The following is a 14,153-nucleotide window of genomic DNA, read 5'->3' as shown; positions in this document are numbered from 1 at the left end:
AAAGGAGATAATTTTTTCTATTCTTTTAAAAATGAAGAATCGTCTGATTTTTAATAGTTGTCAGCAATAACATAAGTGTGGACCATCGACCCGTAAGTATTTTATTTATTTTATTTTAAACTAAATTACAAAAATACCCCTTACGTTTCAAAAGTTTTAATACTACCCTTGACATTTTTTAAACGTTTTAGAAATACCACAAATTTGACCTTTGACGACAGACCTACAATCGACCACGTTAAAGGTTAATTTTATTTTGTAGTGCCAGTTATTCTAGACAAACTTCTATGTTAACTTTTACATCGTTCTAGATCTTGACACGTTAATTTTTTGCTCAAACATATTTTTGAAATATGAAAGGTCAGCTTGCGAAGAAAATAGTATATATATATATATTCTTTTTTTTGTTGACATTTAAATAAGTATGCATATATATATATTGTTTTGTTTGTTAGACAACTAAATAAGTATATTTTTGGTTAAAGTTAGCATAGTTTAACAATAATTAAAATATATCTCTGACCAAAAGCTGTGATCCACTCCATGGAAAGTGCATTTTAGAAAGAAAGGCAAAGTTTTGATGTTTATTTGATTTTTATATGTTTGTGTTGACCAACACTTCAACGGTCTGGTTCCTACATATGTGTCACCGACTCTTGCTGAGGCGGAGGCTGAGGCTTTGAGCTGAATTAGTCGTATTTTCTTTGGTGCTTTTTCGAATCGCCTTCCTTCCACGCGCACTCCCTTTGCCCCTTTGCTTCTCTCTATATCTCCATTTTCCATTCCTCCATTCCTCCATTTCTCTTTTCCTGACCCCATTTTCCCTTTTTTCTCTTCCCCAAATCCCATCGGCGACCCTCCCAACCCTCTCCCTCCGCCGGATTCTGACGTTTTCACCGCCATTTCCGGCTTCTCAGGCCCCATTCTTCGTTGCCCATCATTCAATATTCCAATTTTTGTTGTTCTGGTGGTGGGATTTCGAGGGGGCCGAATTTGGTAAAGGTTGTGCCAGAGGGGGAGGTCGAAGATTAGGGCTTTTGGTCGAAATCATGGAGACCTCGGCTTCCAATTCTGATCCTTTCTCCAATTCTTCGTCACCCACTACTGCTCGTAGCTCCTCCAGATTTGGGTTGTCTCTCCCTTCGATGAATTTCTTCCGTTCGCCTTTGTCCGTCATCTTGGATTACTCCGGGATTCTGCCCACCAGGGCTGTTCGTCACGAATCCGAGCCTGTCCCCGTCAACGGCGCTGCGACGCCTGATTTGCGAGTTTTTTCTCAGAATCATAATCACTTGATCACTCCTTCTTCTTCTTCTTCTTCTTCTTCTACTGCCACCACCTCATCCGGTAATTCCAGCCCCTCTGGGGAGGTCTCGATCAGGATTATTGGGTCTGGCGAGCAAGATCCTTCTTCTAGTGGCTTGCTGCCATCTCAGGCTCTGGTGGGACAGGCTGGTTATGAACAAAATAGCGGACGTTCTGTTTCCGGGGATCAGCCGGAATCCCCTGATGAGGAACGTGTTCCCTTGGTGCCCACCGCTTCTTCATCTATTCAATCTGGAAGCAGTCGCGTCGACGGAGAATCTGGAAATGGCGTGGAGGAGAGTGTCAATAGAGACTCGTCTTATCAGAGATACGATATTCAACAGGTTGCCAGATGGATTGAACAGATTCTTCCATTCTCTTTGCTACTGCTGATAGTCTTTATCCGTCAGCATTTAGAAGGTGCTTTCTTTCGTCTTTTTCTTGTTAGACCAATAATAGTTTCGAATTTCACTACTTTTAACACTTGCCACTGCTTTGACAGATTTTAGATTTTCGATGTCAAATTTCATACTAGTGTTATTTGCTGTTGGAATAGAATATTTACAAAACCAACTTGATAGTTTGGTTACTAGTCCTCGTTAGACTTTAGTGAGAATGCTGGCCATTGTATACTCAGGACTTCCGTTGGATCTATTAGATTTTCAGTCCCGTTAGTCCCTATGCTTTTTAACTAACTTATAGCTTGTTGTAGTGAATAGGGTTTGGTCATTGGTGGAATAATGGTGTGGAAAATTTCACTTGATGTGTTTTTCCCGATTTTAGTACTGAAATTGCACTGGGTGGTGTTTAAAATGCAAAGAATTCTTGTGTAGTTATAGCCTCCTCATGATTATGTATGATTGGAAGGTGTTATTGTAGTTTTCTGGGAGGGGGCGATCTCCACCCGAACCATAGGCTGTCTGTTGTTCTTTTTGAATACAACTTTTCTCTGACTCTGACTCTGTCTCTCTTTATTTTATTTTTTATTTTTTATTTTTAAAGTAAAAGCTACTGTAGTATATTGTGTAGGGTTCTTGCAAGTGATCGTTGCTGTAATATGTAGTGATAAAATCAGCCAAGAATTTAAAGATCGAAGTTTCTCAACTTTAGAACTATCAAATTTATAGAATTTAATTTTGATGGAGAAAAATAACTGGATTAACATATGGTTGATAACATACAAATTGGCTTCTAAAACTAGCACATGGGTTGAAGGGCAGCTCACGGGAGTGGGAAAGTTGTTCATAAAAAAAAATGGTTGGAGATGTCACTTTGCTTTGCCATAGAACTTGGGACGGACACGTTTGTTTGGTAGTCGACGTATACATTAATTATCCTCCTCCTCCATAACCTTACCAAGGGGAGTTACAGTACTCCACTGTTGGGTGTTATTAAGAGGACAAGTAGTGGTCGTTTTATTTATTATTTAATTGTCTTCTTCCTTTTACTCTCTTGCTGTAACATTTGTCTGATTGGTAATAAATTATTTCTTTGATATTTACAGGTTTTTTCATCACAATTTGGATATCAGCTGTTATGTATAAGTCAAACGATATTGTCAAGAAACAGACTGCTCTAAAGGTGGTGTAAAGCTAAACCCAGACTTTGTCTTATTTTTAGAACTTCATTTCTTTTTCAACTTCAGTGGGAATACACTTGCGAGAAATATATACTGAAGAATTTATTCTGTGTTTTAGGGAGAGAGGAAAATTTCTGTCCTTGCTGGTACTTCTATCGCATTTTTGGTTCATGTAATTGGAATTTACTGGTGGTCTCATACTGACGATCTTCTGTACCCACTGGTCATGCTTCCACCAAAGACAGTACCACCTTTTTGGCATGCCTTGTTCATCATTTTGGTTAACGGTACAGATTTTTCCGTGCTCTAGCCTATATAGTTGCAGTAGATATAGTGATTGAATTAACATATGGAACGGAGTTCCAGAAGATGTATGTAAAAATCATCGTCCACCTATTATGTGTCCTAGTCTGGCTGTAAGTATCACAGTGCTGAGTCTATAATTTCTAATTAGTTAGTCTGAGTGGCAATTTAACAAGGACCTAAGATGGTTTATTATCTTTATGCTGTTTATTTGCATCTTGCGACCATAGCTTTTAAGGTAGGAACCAGGATAATTGGCAAAAAATAAAAAAATGATAGGTTAATTTTCTTTTGCTTTTATAGATGGTTACACCTTCCTCTTATTCTGACTTTTCTGTTGTATTTCTCTCACAATTTTCTGTGATCAATTTTATTATACTTATTACTCATTTGGCATTGACTTTGGGCTTGTGCTGTCAGATACAATGGCGAGGCAGGTTGCAATGGCTCTCAAGTGTTTTCTGCTTATTTACTACAAGAATGGCAGAGGCCATAATTTTCGTCGACAGGTTTTATGACATCTCGAAATTAGCTTAGTTATATGATATTATCATTGAAATATCTGACAGTTACTTTGTTTTAGTTCTTTGACTGTTTATAATTCATGTTTTAGGGTCAAATTTTAACTCTCGTGGAATACACTCTTCTGTTGTACCGTGCATTATTACCAACACCTGTATGGTACCGGTTCTTCTTGAACAAAGATCAAGGAAGCCTCTTTTCATCGCTGACAACAGGATTATATTTAACTTTCAAGCTAACGTCTATTGTTGAGAAGGTATGCTTTTCAAACATGAATATTTATAATCACGGATCAGCATTTAAAGATTTAGTTTTATGTCATAATTCTTGGAAACCACATTATATTTTTTCCTTATTTTATCTTTAGATTCAATCATTCGTTGCTGCATTTAAGGCCCTGTCACGGAAAGAAGTTCATTATGGATCATATGCCACATCAGAACAGGCAAGTACACTTATTCTGTCTGTTGTAGTCTCATTTGGCATCTATTTTGAAAGAGCTTTGTCTTTCCTTACTTTTAAACAACTGTTTTCTCATTCCAAATAATTATCCCCAAAATAACAAAACGACACAAGGACTTTGGAATTATTGAATGTCTCCTTTAATGCTTCTTGTTCCCTAATGTTAGAAGTCATACTGCCTTGTAATTCTTGTTACGTGGATTCATTTGTTGCTTTCTAAAGAATTTGTGATGGTATGATTAACCTACTGGATGTGGTGGGAGAAATGACCTAGATTTTCTTTTAGATAAATTACACCAATGTCACCCTATCTTTCATTGTAGACGGGACATTAACTTTGTGCCTTTTGAAGTTACATGGTTACTTTTCACATATAACTATATGACAAGTATACGCCATCTTTAGAGCCAATTTTGTCAATTCAACTTACCATGCAACATTTGTAAACAGAGTATTAATTGGGTTTTATGCATTCCTATTCCTAGTTTTACTAGGGCAAGGAAGTAGCACATTGATATATACTGTTAATTACTTATTCTGGGATGTTTTACTAGTCGTGCTAAGCCAAATTACTATGTTAGGATGGATTAATAGAACTGAATACAACCAGGGTGGCAGGGTGTCATTTACTTGATCATGCATGTAAAGAATTAAATGTAGTTTTCAGTACCTATAGAACTCATGCTGGTCATTCTATCATGTAATTGTTTAGCCTCCTCTTTGTTACTTTAACTTTATGATTCTTGCTATTGGAGTGGCTATTTTTAAAATATCTTTTGACCTTCATTTGGTTGAGTATCTTTCTCATTTTTTGGAATTTATTTGTTGATGGAATTTTAGTTTTTTTTAATCTTAAAAGAATTGCCTTTCTGATGAAAGTTTTAGGGGTACAAGTAAAAATTTCTCTTTTGATTTTGGTATTTTCTTCCCCATTTTTCTGATGCATCAAGTGATAAGCAAAATCATTTTCATGATTTGGCACTAAGCAATTTCCTGCAGTGTCCCTATCATTGAACCAGGAAAAGTTGTCGACTTTAGTATTGCTATGTACATGTGATTGATAAAATGTCACGTCTCCATCCTGATAAATTATTTATGTTGCATTTGATGATAAAAGAATAGAAACTTCATACATTAATTCTATTGCATTAAGTTTCATATGCTTTATTTTACTCCATTGCAGGTAAATGCTGCGGGAGATCTCTGTGCTATTTGCCAGGAGAAGATGAATGCTCCAATCCTGTTACGTTGCAAGCACATCTTCTGTGAAGATTGTGTTTCTGAATGGTCAGTATGACAACTCCATTTTTCTTGTGTTTTCTGTATATTGCTGATGCTTTACCATTCATATCAGACCTCTGTGGGACCGATGATAGATTATAGCATGGAGACGGCATTCTAATTTGAACTTTTAGGCACTGTAGTAATTATCAACTTCTTAATGAGCCAGAAATCTTGCAATTAGCTTGGAGAAAAACTGGAGCAATATTATGCCTCTTGTCGTGTTTCGACTTGTATGGTGGCAGTAGTATAAGAGTGTGAAGAATGAAGCTGTTTTAGAGCAAACGAGGCAATTGAGGGTGAAGAGAGAAAAGTGGGGGTATAGGACAGCAATAAATTGGAGGGGTACTGGGATTGAGAAGGATAAACGGGAGTGAGATTCCTACTTCATTAATAATATCAATTATAAACCCAAAACTGTCACCAGCATGCATGCATATAATCAAATTCAACAGATAAAATAGGTAAAGATTCAAAGATAATGTTATAACTTTTTTTTTTTTTGTTGGGGATGATTGTGGGTGTCTTTGACTAATCCTACGTGAGAAACTTCTTTCTTTCAATATAACCAGTAGGCAGCGACACTTGAGTCAAAATTCTTAATTAAGGTCAATATTTCCCTCATTCTTGGGCTACAAGAAATTATACTTTGAAAAGTTAAAAGTTAGATGTCAATGAAAATTTTTTTGTTTCCTGATAATAGAAAGAAAGAAAGAAAAGTCCGAAGTTTGATGTTGAAACGAAACTGCTTACACTGCAAGCTGCAATCTTTGCCTTGAAAACAATTTCAACACTCCATTGGTTCATGAAAATTTAATGCATAAGAAATAGTAATTATATAATTTAGCTACTTGCATTTCTTTTCACCATACAGTTTTTCTAAACTTCAAATAATAATATATGCTTTTAATTGCTAGTTTTTGCTTTATGTATTTTCTCTCTGCAAGATTTTGAATTTGTTCTGCACTCTTTACTGAAGTCAACTGGTGGAGTGGTCATGCAGGGCAATGAACAAATAGAACAAGACTAGGTTTTCTAGTTTATAGGATGGCAACTTGCAGAGTTGGTTTTTTAATGGATTTGGAGGTTTGGGGTTATAATAATCATTCTTAAAGATTTTAATTTTAAGTATCCCTCCTAAGGTGAGAAATGTATCACACTCCATCTATGGAAGATTCTGGAGAATTTAGAAATTTGACTGCCATTTAAAAGAGATTTACAAGCCAACTTGTTGACATTCAAGATTTTTTAGATACTTCTAATTGTAAACCTTAAAAAAATATAAGGCACTAACTTCTCAGTCAAAATCTTGTTAAAGATTTTGTTTCTAGGAACGATTGCAGACTTCTCACTTATCTAAAAATAATACAAACAATGAAACGCCTGATAATGGTATTACCAGGGATCGAGGGAAGGAGTTCAGTTTATTTTTAAAATCTTTAATACAAGGCCTTCTACTTCCCTCTTAATATCTTCATTCATATCATATTCATAGAAAGTTATTTTTCGAGTGTTCTGCATATCCAAAAACACCTGCTATACTTGGACATTACCATTCCGTTCTCATGTATATCTTATTATGGTAATTCTTACGACTAAAGGTCATTAATAGGATTCTATTTTATCTCTTTACTTTGAGAGGATTCTATTTTATCTCTTTTATTTTTGCTCACTCCTGTCTGAATTTGTATTTTTGAACAGTTTTGTTCCTTTTCATTAATCAATGAAAAGTTCGTATCTTGTTTTAAAAAAAAACATTACCATTCCATTCTCATGTTATCTTATCATGGTAACTCTTAGGACTAAATGACGATGTGGTCATTAATATTAGAGCGATTACAATATTATTAGATCGTTCTTATTATTAGCGTTAGGGGATTGGCCTTAGCTGACTAGTGTGTCGATGATGGTCGCTTGACTGTGAGACCGTGCCGCGGTTCCCACCAAAAAGGAAAGAAAAAAAAAAGAGATGGAGAAAAAAGACAAACCCCCAAAATCTTGATTCTTAATAGCATAATTTTTCTGACTGAAAATTTTGATCCTTAAGTGTCTAACCTAGTGCTCTGTTTAGGAATTAATTTCAGCTGTTACAAATGCCATTGCACTTCCGTTCACTGGTTGGAGTTCTTGTTTTCAGGTTTGAAAGAGAAAGAACTTGCCCTCTTTGTCGGGCACTGGTAAAGCCTGCAGAACTTCGAACATTTGGTGATGGGTCAACTAGCTTACTCTTCCAGTTGTTTTAACCGAGAAATGGAACTAACCGAAAATTTTCCGTTTCTCGACATAACAATTTTATCGGTTTGACGAAAAAAAGAAAGATACTGTTCATCAGATGGAAACACAGGAGATGGAAACACATGGGGGAAGAAGAAGAAGAACAAAGAACAAGGAAAAGGAGGGGAAAAAAACATCCAGATGAGTTTAAAGATATTGTCTAAACCAAAACTGGATTAGTATTATATTAATGCTTTGTAGTCACTGTGACGAGTTAGTTGTTCAAACAGAAGATGGATTTAATAAAATCCTATTTCTTCATTGAATACAATGAAATCTGATTTTTTAACTAGAGGGAATTCCAGCGTAATAATGAGCATTTATATGAAGATCGATGAAGAATAACTGTGAAGCTGAAGCTGATTAATTCCTGTAATTCAGGTCTGTGAATAGCTGCCATGTGAATTGAATGTGATGTTCTGTCTGCAGTGATGATTTAAAACACGGAAAATGACAATGATTTCTGAAAATTTATTATGTCAAGTAATCGTGAAGAATAACTGTGAAGCTGAAGCTGATTAATTCCTGTAATTCAGGTCTGTGAATAGCTGCCATGTGAATTGAATGTGATGTTCGTTCTGTCTGCAGTGATGATTTAAAACACAGAAAATGACTATGATTTCTGAAAATTTATTATGTCAAGTAATTGTTGCTCCATGTACTGTCGTACGGGTTACAAGTTTGAGACATCAGTGTCTTATGACCACCTGAATATGCTGTTTCTGAGATGTTTCTTGGTTCTGTCTAGTGTCTATTAGGTACAGTGACGCAATGAAATCATCAAAATTTTAACTGTTGGTGTGAGCTGAAGTAACTTCTGTGCAACAGTTAGCAGCAGCTGGAGTTGTATCAGGTTAAGAGGAATATTGCATAAACTACTTTTCAACTTTTTTGTTTTTTTGTTTTATCTTTTGGGCAAAGGGTTTGAACAATGAGAGAATTGTGGTCCAACTCTTAAAATTTTTATCTTTTGGACAAAGTACTTCACCATTTGTTTTCTGTACTAAGCTTCTCTATTTTGTTTAGCTTGTGTTGTAGGGAGCACATGAAAGGCTACATTGTCTTCCTCTTCAATTGGTACAATGTGGTGAAAGGTGAGATCAAAAGAGTAAGCTTTCTAGTACTGTACCTTGCAATTAACCTTGTCGCTAAAAATGGGGCGGAGTGTTTATTCTCGATCTCTTGACGAGAAAAGCGAGAGAAGGAAGATTCGTCTAGAGGAGATGCTATCTACATTATTGCTCTTGATAAGTTTCTGTTGATTTTGTTGGTAGACACCTATTTAGACTTTGTTCGTGTCTCTTAATTGATAAGTTCTTTGAAGGTTAGTAATCTTAAGAGTCTTATCTTCGTTAAAACAATTAATATATTTATGGATGTTTTTTGTTTTTGCGTCCAACAATTGCATGACAGAGAATTCAGACCATCAATGATCTTTTGGATGGTAATAGGTGTTTTATCGATTGAACTATGTTCGGATTGTCTGATATATATGATATATTTGGAAGTTTCAACTAAAGTTGTGTGGCTTTATTCTCGTAGAAGTTGGCATCAAACTCGATGAAGGTAATAAATACAACCATGGTTTAGATCACTTTAGCCTCAAACGTTATGATATTTCGTCCTCAAAAGGGAAGCTTCTTGTAGGTTGCCAAGGTGTTCCCATGAGTTCTTTCTCCAACCTAGTGGGCCTTTTGCTGGCTCAACTTCCCCAAAAGGTTAATGGAGGCCTTGTACCCCAAACTCTTTAAGCCTCTTATGCCTACTCCTTCCAACCCACCTCTTGTCATCATTAGTCGTGCTAGGGAAAAGTGGTTGTTGCTCCTGAATAAATCGTTGCATTCAGATTTAAAAATTTTCAAGTCTCTTAATAACCACCCGGTATAAACTTAGTTTTTCTCTCATAAATCTATTACTGTCTGCCACATTATAATAGTCTCCAATAAATTCTCTGTGCTAGGAAACTTTTGAAAGGGCGAGAAAAAATCTACAACTTGCTAATCTTGAAGTTAACCCTATAGGAGTCCTCAAATTATCTCTATCTGTTGCTCTATATTTTAGGAGTTGTAGAAATGCATTTAGAGGAGATCGTCTAATTTCTGTTGAGACAGTAAACTTTGAGCCCTCAAAATTTTCTCATGATGCAATGACTCTCACTTGACACATGGTAGAGAATGTAATGCCCTAGGCCTTCTAGACTAGAATTTGGAATATGGATTTGGCACCTTTATTAGCCTTGACATTCCCTTGCATATCTCCTACAACTTAGACACAATGGAAGGAATAAAACTATCAAAGTAATTCTCACTTCATTTGAAGTTTAATGGTGTGTAAGTCCAATCTTTTATACTTCACTGCCCTTTTATGTCAAATTATTTTTAAGCAAATAAAAGACTCAACATTTAATCAACTCTAGAAATGCAGCTATCATCAACTTTCCTTTCACTCATATTGAATTAGTAGTGCAATACATCACTAATAGGGCAAAATATACTCCTGGGTTCCGAGGTAAGGTGTATGTTTGATCTTGAAAAATAAGAAAAGGGGCACTTTCGGTCCATGGGGTTTGAGAAATGGTTCCTGAACTCTTTGGACCGTTTGTTGATTTGACAAAATATATTAATTTAATAATATTTTCGTAGTGATAGAGTACTCTCTCCTTATCCGCTTCCCCTTTCATCGACAAACATTACCATAGTCGCTAGCTGCTTCTCTCCTCACCTGCTATTGCTGTTGTCGTTGTGTTGCTATTGTTGTCGCTACCATGTCGTTAGGGACCAGTAACATTCCTCAGCCCAATGGGGATCTTCCAAATTTTGAACGAGTAACATTCCTCATTCTAGATTTGGATGAGGGTTTCTCTATGAGGGTGAGGGTAGTGGAGTGGCAGCAACAACAGGCGATCAGTGAGGAGAGATCCGATGAGGAACATTCAAAACTTGGGTTTTCCCTATCAAATATGGAATGAGGAAAGTGCTCCTTGTTCTAAGTCCGACAAGGAACAAGCCTACCTTGGTGAGGGTGAGAACGAGAGATGAAGAAAAGAAGGAAAGAGAGAGAAAGTACTACAACCACAAAGATATTATTAAATTAATATATTTTACCAAATTAGCAACTTAATTATCACGCACACGTCAATCAATTAATGGTCAAAAGAGTTCAAGAATGGTTTAAAATCATTTCTCAAAACTCAATAACCAAAAGTGTCCCTTTTAAAAGGGATTTGACCTAAATAGCCCATTCAAGCATATCTCAAGTAGTACTATCAAAACTAAAAACAACAAAATTAATTGCAAAAAAGAAAAAAAGTATCCTATATATTATTTATTTATTATTATTATTGTTATTATTAATTTATTGAAGAGTAGCGCTTTCATACATTTATTGGACATTAATTACTCAAGAGCACCTTCCACACTAAATTTGTAGGAGATCATCTTTTATTATTTTATATATTTTGAAACAAGGAGATCACTTTTAACATTCGGTTTTTAATAAAAATGGTTTGATTGGCATAACTTGCCATTTAAACATTTTTTAAATTTGTTTTTCCTTAGAACATAAAAAAATGTAGGTTTTATTAAAATATTTGAGACTTTTTTTTCTTCAAATTTCATTAGGTATTTTTGTGATGTTGGTGAGGTAGAAAATGGGTTGAATGTGTTTGAGAAGACGCACTGGTGGGATTGTTTACCGATACGTATAAAGCTTTGATTAGGGCAATGTTTATGAGGAAAAAAAGATCTAATGATTTAGTGGTTTTTGGAAAGCTATTGCTTGAAATGATTGATAGAGGATTTCTCCCTCGAAATTTTGGGGTCTCTCCCTGCTAAAAATCGAGTTTGTGGTCTCTCATACCAGAAAATTGAGTTCGTGGCCTCTCGTGCCAGGAAAACGAGTTTGTGGTCTCTCGTGGAAGAAAAACGAGTTCAGGATTGTCGTCGTGATCATATTATGGCTTGTAAGTGATTTGATTTTCTTCTTTGTAAGTGAGACATTTATTACTTGTATGCTCCCAGATGTCTTAATTAAGAATTGTCTATCATAAATAAGACGGTAAGTTTGTATCGAGATTAAGAAAAAGTAATACAATAAAATCATATTTTTGTTATTATGTCCATCTTCTCCCCCCTAAAAATCTCCTAAATTTATCAATGCCATGATTATATTTAAAAACAACTTTAAGTAATTATGTAGCTACCACTCAAGTTCCTCTTTTTCTTTTTTTTTTTATTAATTTTTTTTATCAAGACTTAAGTAAGATATTTTAATTCATAATTATGTTTATTTAAATGTGTAGAGGGAATCTTATAAAAAAAATGTAGAGGGGAAAAGACTGAATGCTTATAAAAGTTTGTAAAAAAATTGGAAATAAAAGCCAAGTAGCAATTAAGTGAAGAAAGCAAATATACCCAACATTAATCACTTTTATTTCTATGACTTGAAAAACTCATGGTCCAATCTCTTTCTTGAAAAAATTAAAAAATAAAGAACATATATAAAAACCTTTAAGTAACATAAATTAACAAAAATTAAAATGCAACTAAATTCTAAAGCAAATGAAAACTTTAGAAAAATAAGAAAAATGCAAAAATTGGAAAAGAATCTATAAACTTCCCATGAGTCTATTATCAGTCCGAAAAATATATAACACGAATGAGAAAGATATATATACTCCTACGATATGTCATTTGATCGTGGTCATAGTCATTTCCCTCTTTTTTGGACTCGAGGTTATATGTGGACTTAGAAAATTAATCACTACAAGGTGAGATATTGAATAATAAATAGTTGAAATAGTAATAAATATCTTATCAATTTGAACCATGTTCAAATTGGACTACTTAGATGATGATTTATAGACTTAGATGAGTAAATAGAGAGATTTCTCACTCGAATCTTTTGAGTATTCCAATATTATTGTCAATGGACAAGGAAAACTTAAGAGGTCTATACATATTGAAACGGTTCATGACTTTACCTGCATTTATCAACATCTCTAAGCAAAGTATAATAAATAGTAGCACCTAACTCTATTCAGATTTTTGAACTTTCAATTGTTATAGAGGTTGTTTGATCAAGAAAATGACCAGCTTTAGATCGGTTCGGATGAGCTGGACAGAGAGTTCCAGATGCCGTGCAGAAGACTTGTAAAATAAAGTAGAAACTTCGATGCTGAAGTAAGTAGTTGTCCAAGTCAACTCGAGAGAGAATCGGGTTAATTGCATACCTTGAAATGAAGTAGAATGGTCTTATTTATAGGCGGAGTCCCCGACAAGGCCTCAACGACTCTTTAAGGTTACTGTGAAGTGCGGCGCGATATTGCGGAGTCTGTCGGAGAACAGGTTGAGTCGAAGTGGTCTAAATAAGGTAATTGGTCAGCTCGGCTGCCCAAGAGGGTCGGCTTGGCATGAATTCATGACCGAGGCAACTACACATTAGCAAGGAGGTGACTTGTATTGTTGAGGATCCAACCGTTGCACGCCACGTGACGGTTGAGGATTCACCTCCAACACAGGTAAGATAATGCATTGACCGATTGAACTATACTCATATCACTTCAATCAAACTTATTCAAGTCTTTAAAATGTGTTGCAATAAAAGTCTCTACTATACTATGAATTACTTTATCCACCCTAGTTAAAGACTTTATTTAATTCTTATGTTTTTACATAAAGGTCCATATCCTGATAAAATATATATATATATATATATATATATATATATATATCTTTGATTAATACAATGCAACCACACCAATATGATCATTCTCAACTAGTATACAAAATTAGCACTAATTCATGGAAGTATACCTTTTTAACTTAAAAAATCCCTTAAAAAAAACATGTTCCACACGTTTGTTTGTTTGTTTTTTCTAAATTTTCCAAAAAAAAAAACGTGTGGAACATGTTTTTTTTTTAATTTTATTTTAAAACCACAATTCTATCCGAGAAAAGAGAAAAAAAAAGGTACAACAATGGAGCAAAAAACTTGAGAACAACAAATGAAAATGGACCATTTTTATCATAAAACTTAAATTATTTTGAAAGAAAATGAATAATATATTGATATTAATATATGAAAAATACTTTCTTGGTAAGTGCCTTTACTTTCTAATATGATGTAGCCAGAAAATTTTTAGTAGGATTCACTTACCTAGAGAAATAAAACAATAAAAATACATCACATAAAAAAAATTGGTATCATAAGAATTAGGTCTAAAGACAGGTGTATAGGGCAAACAATTAGCGTTTTAAAAACAAACATAAGATACCTAACAAGTGGACTATCATATATGAATTGGGAAGGGAGCGATACTGTAAAGGATGAAGCTTAAACCTAAAAGTTTAAACCCACGAGCAAATGATATATTTGTTTAAACTTTTACACATATTCTCGTGACAAGTGGGATTTTTTTTAATATAGT

General features: G+C 34.7%; 1 protein-coding gene across 1 annotated transcript; it reads left to right on the top strand.

The window, feature by feature from the left end:
* The first annotated feature begins 651 nt into the window (after positions 1 to 651).
* LOC111015921 (uncharacterized) lies at positions 652 to 8,018 on the top strand. Its single transcript, XM_022291112.2, has 8 exons — positions 652 to 1,725; positions 2,810 to 2,886; positions 3,003 to 3,171; positions 3,608 to 3,696; positions 3,801 to 3,965; positions 4,077 to 4,154; positions 5,355 to 5,458; positions 7,590 to 8,018. The coding sequence occupies exons 1-8, from the start codon at positions 1,050 to 1,052 to the stop codon at positions 7,693 to 7,695; spliced, it is 1,464 nt and encodes a 487-aa protein (XP_022146804.1). The 5' UTR covers positions 652 to 1,049; the 3' UTR covers positions 7,696 to 8,018.
* The last annotated feature ends 6,135 nt before the right edge of the window (positions 8,019 to 14,153 follow it).

This window comes from Momordica charantia (assembly GCF_013281855.1).
Source record: "Momordica charantia cultivar OHB3-1 chromosome 9 unlocalized genomic scaffold, Mcharantia_2.0 BLBB01000009.1, whole genome shotgun sequence".
Taxonomy (NCBI): Eukaryota; Viridiplantae; Streptophyta; class Magnoliopsida; order Cucurbitales; family Cucurbitaceae; genus Momordica; species Momordica charantia.
The sequence above is the reverse complement of the archived record's forward strand: the minus strand, read 5'-3'. Positions and strand labels throughout refer to the sequence as shown.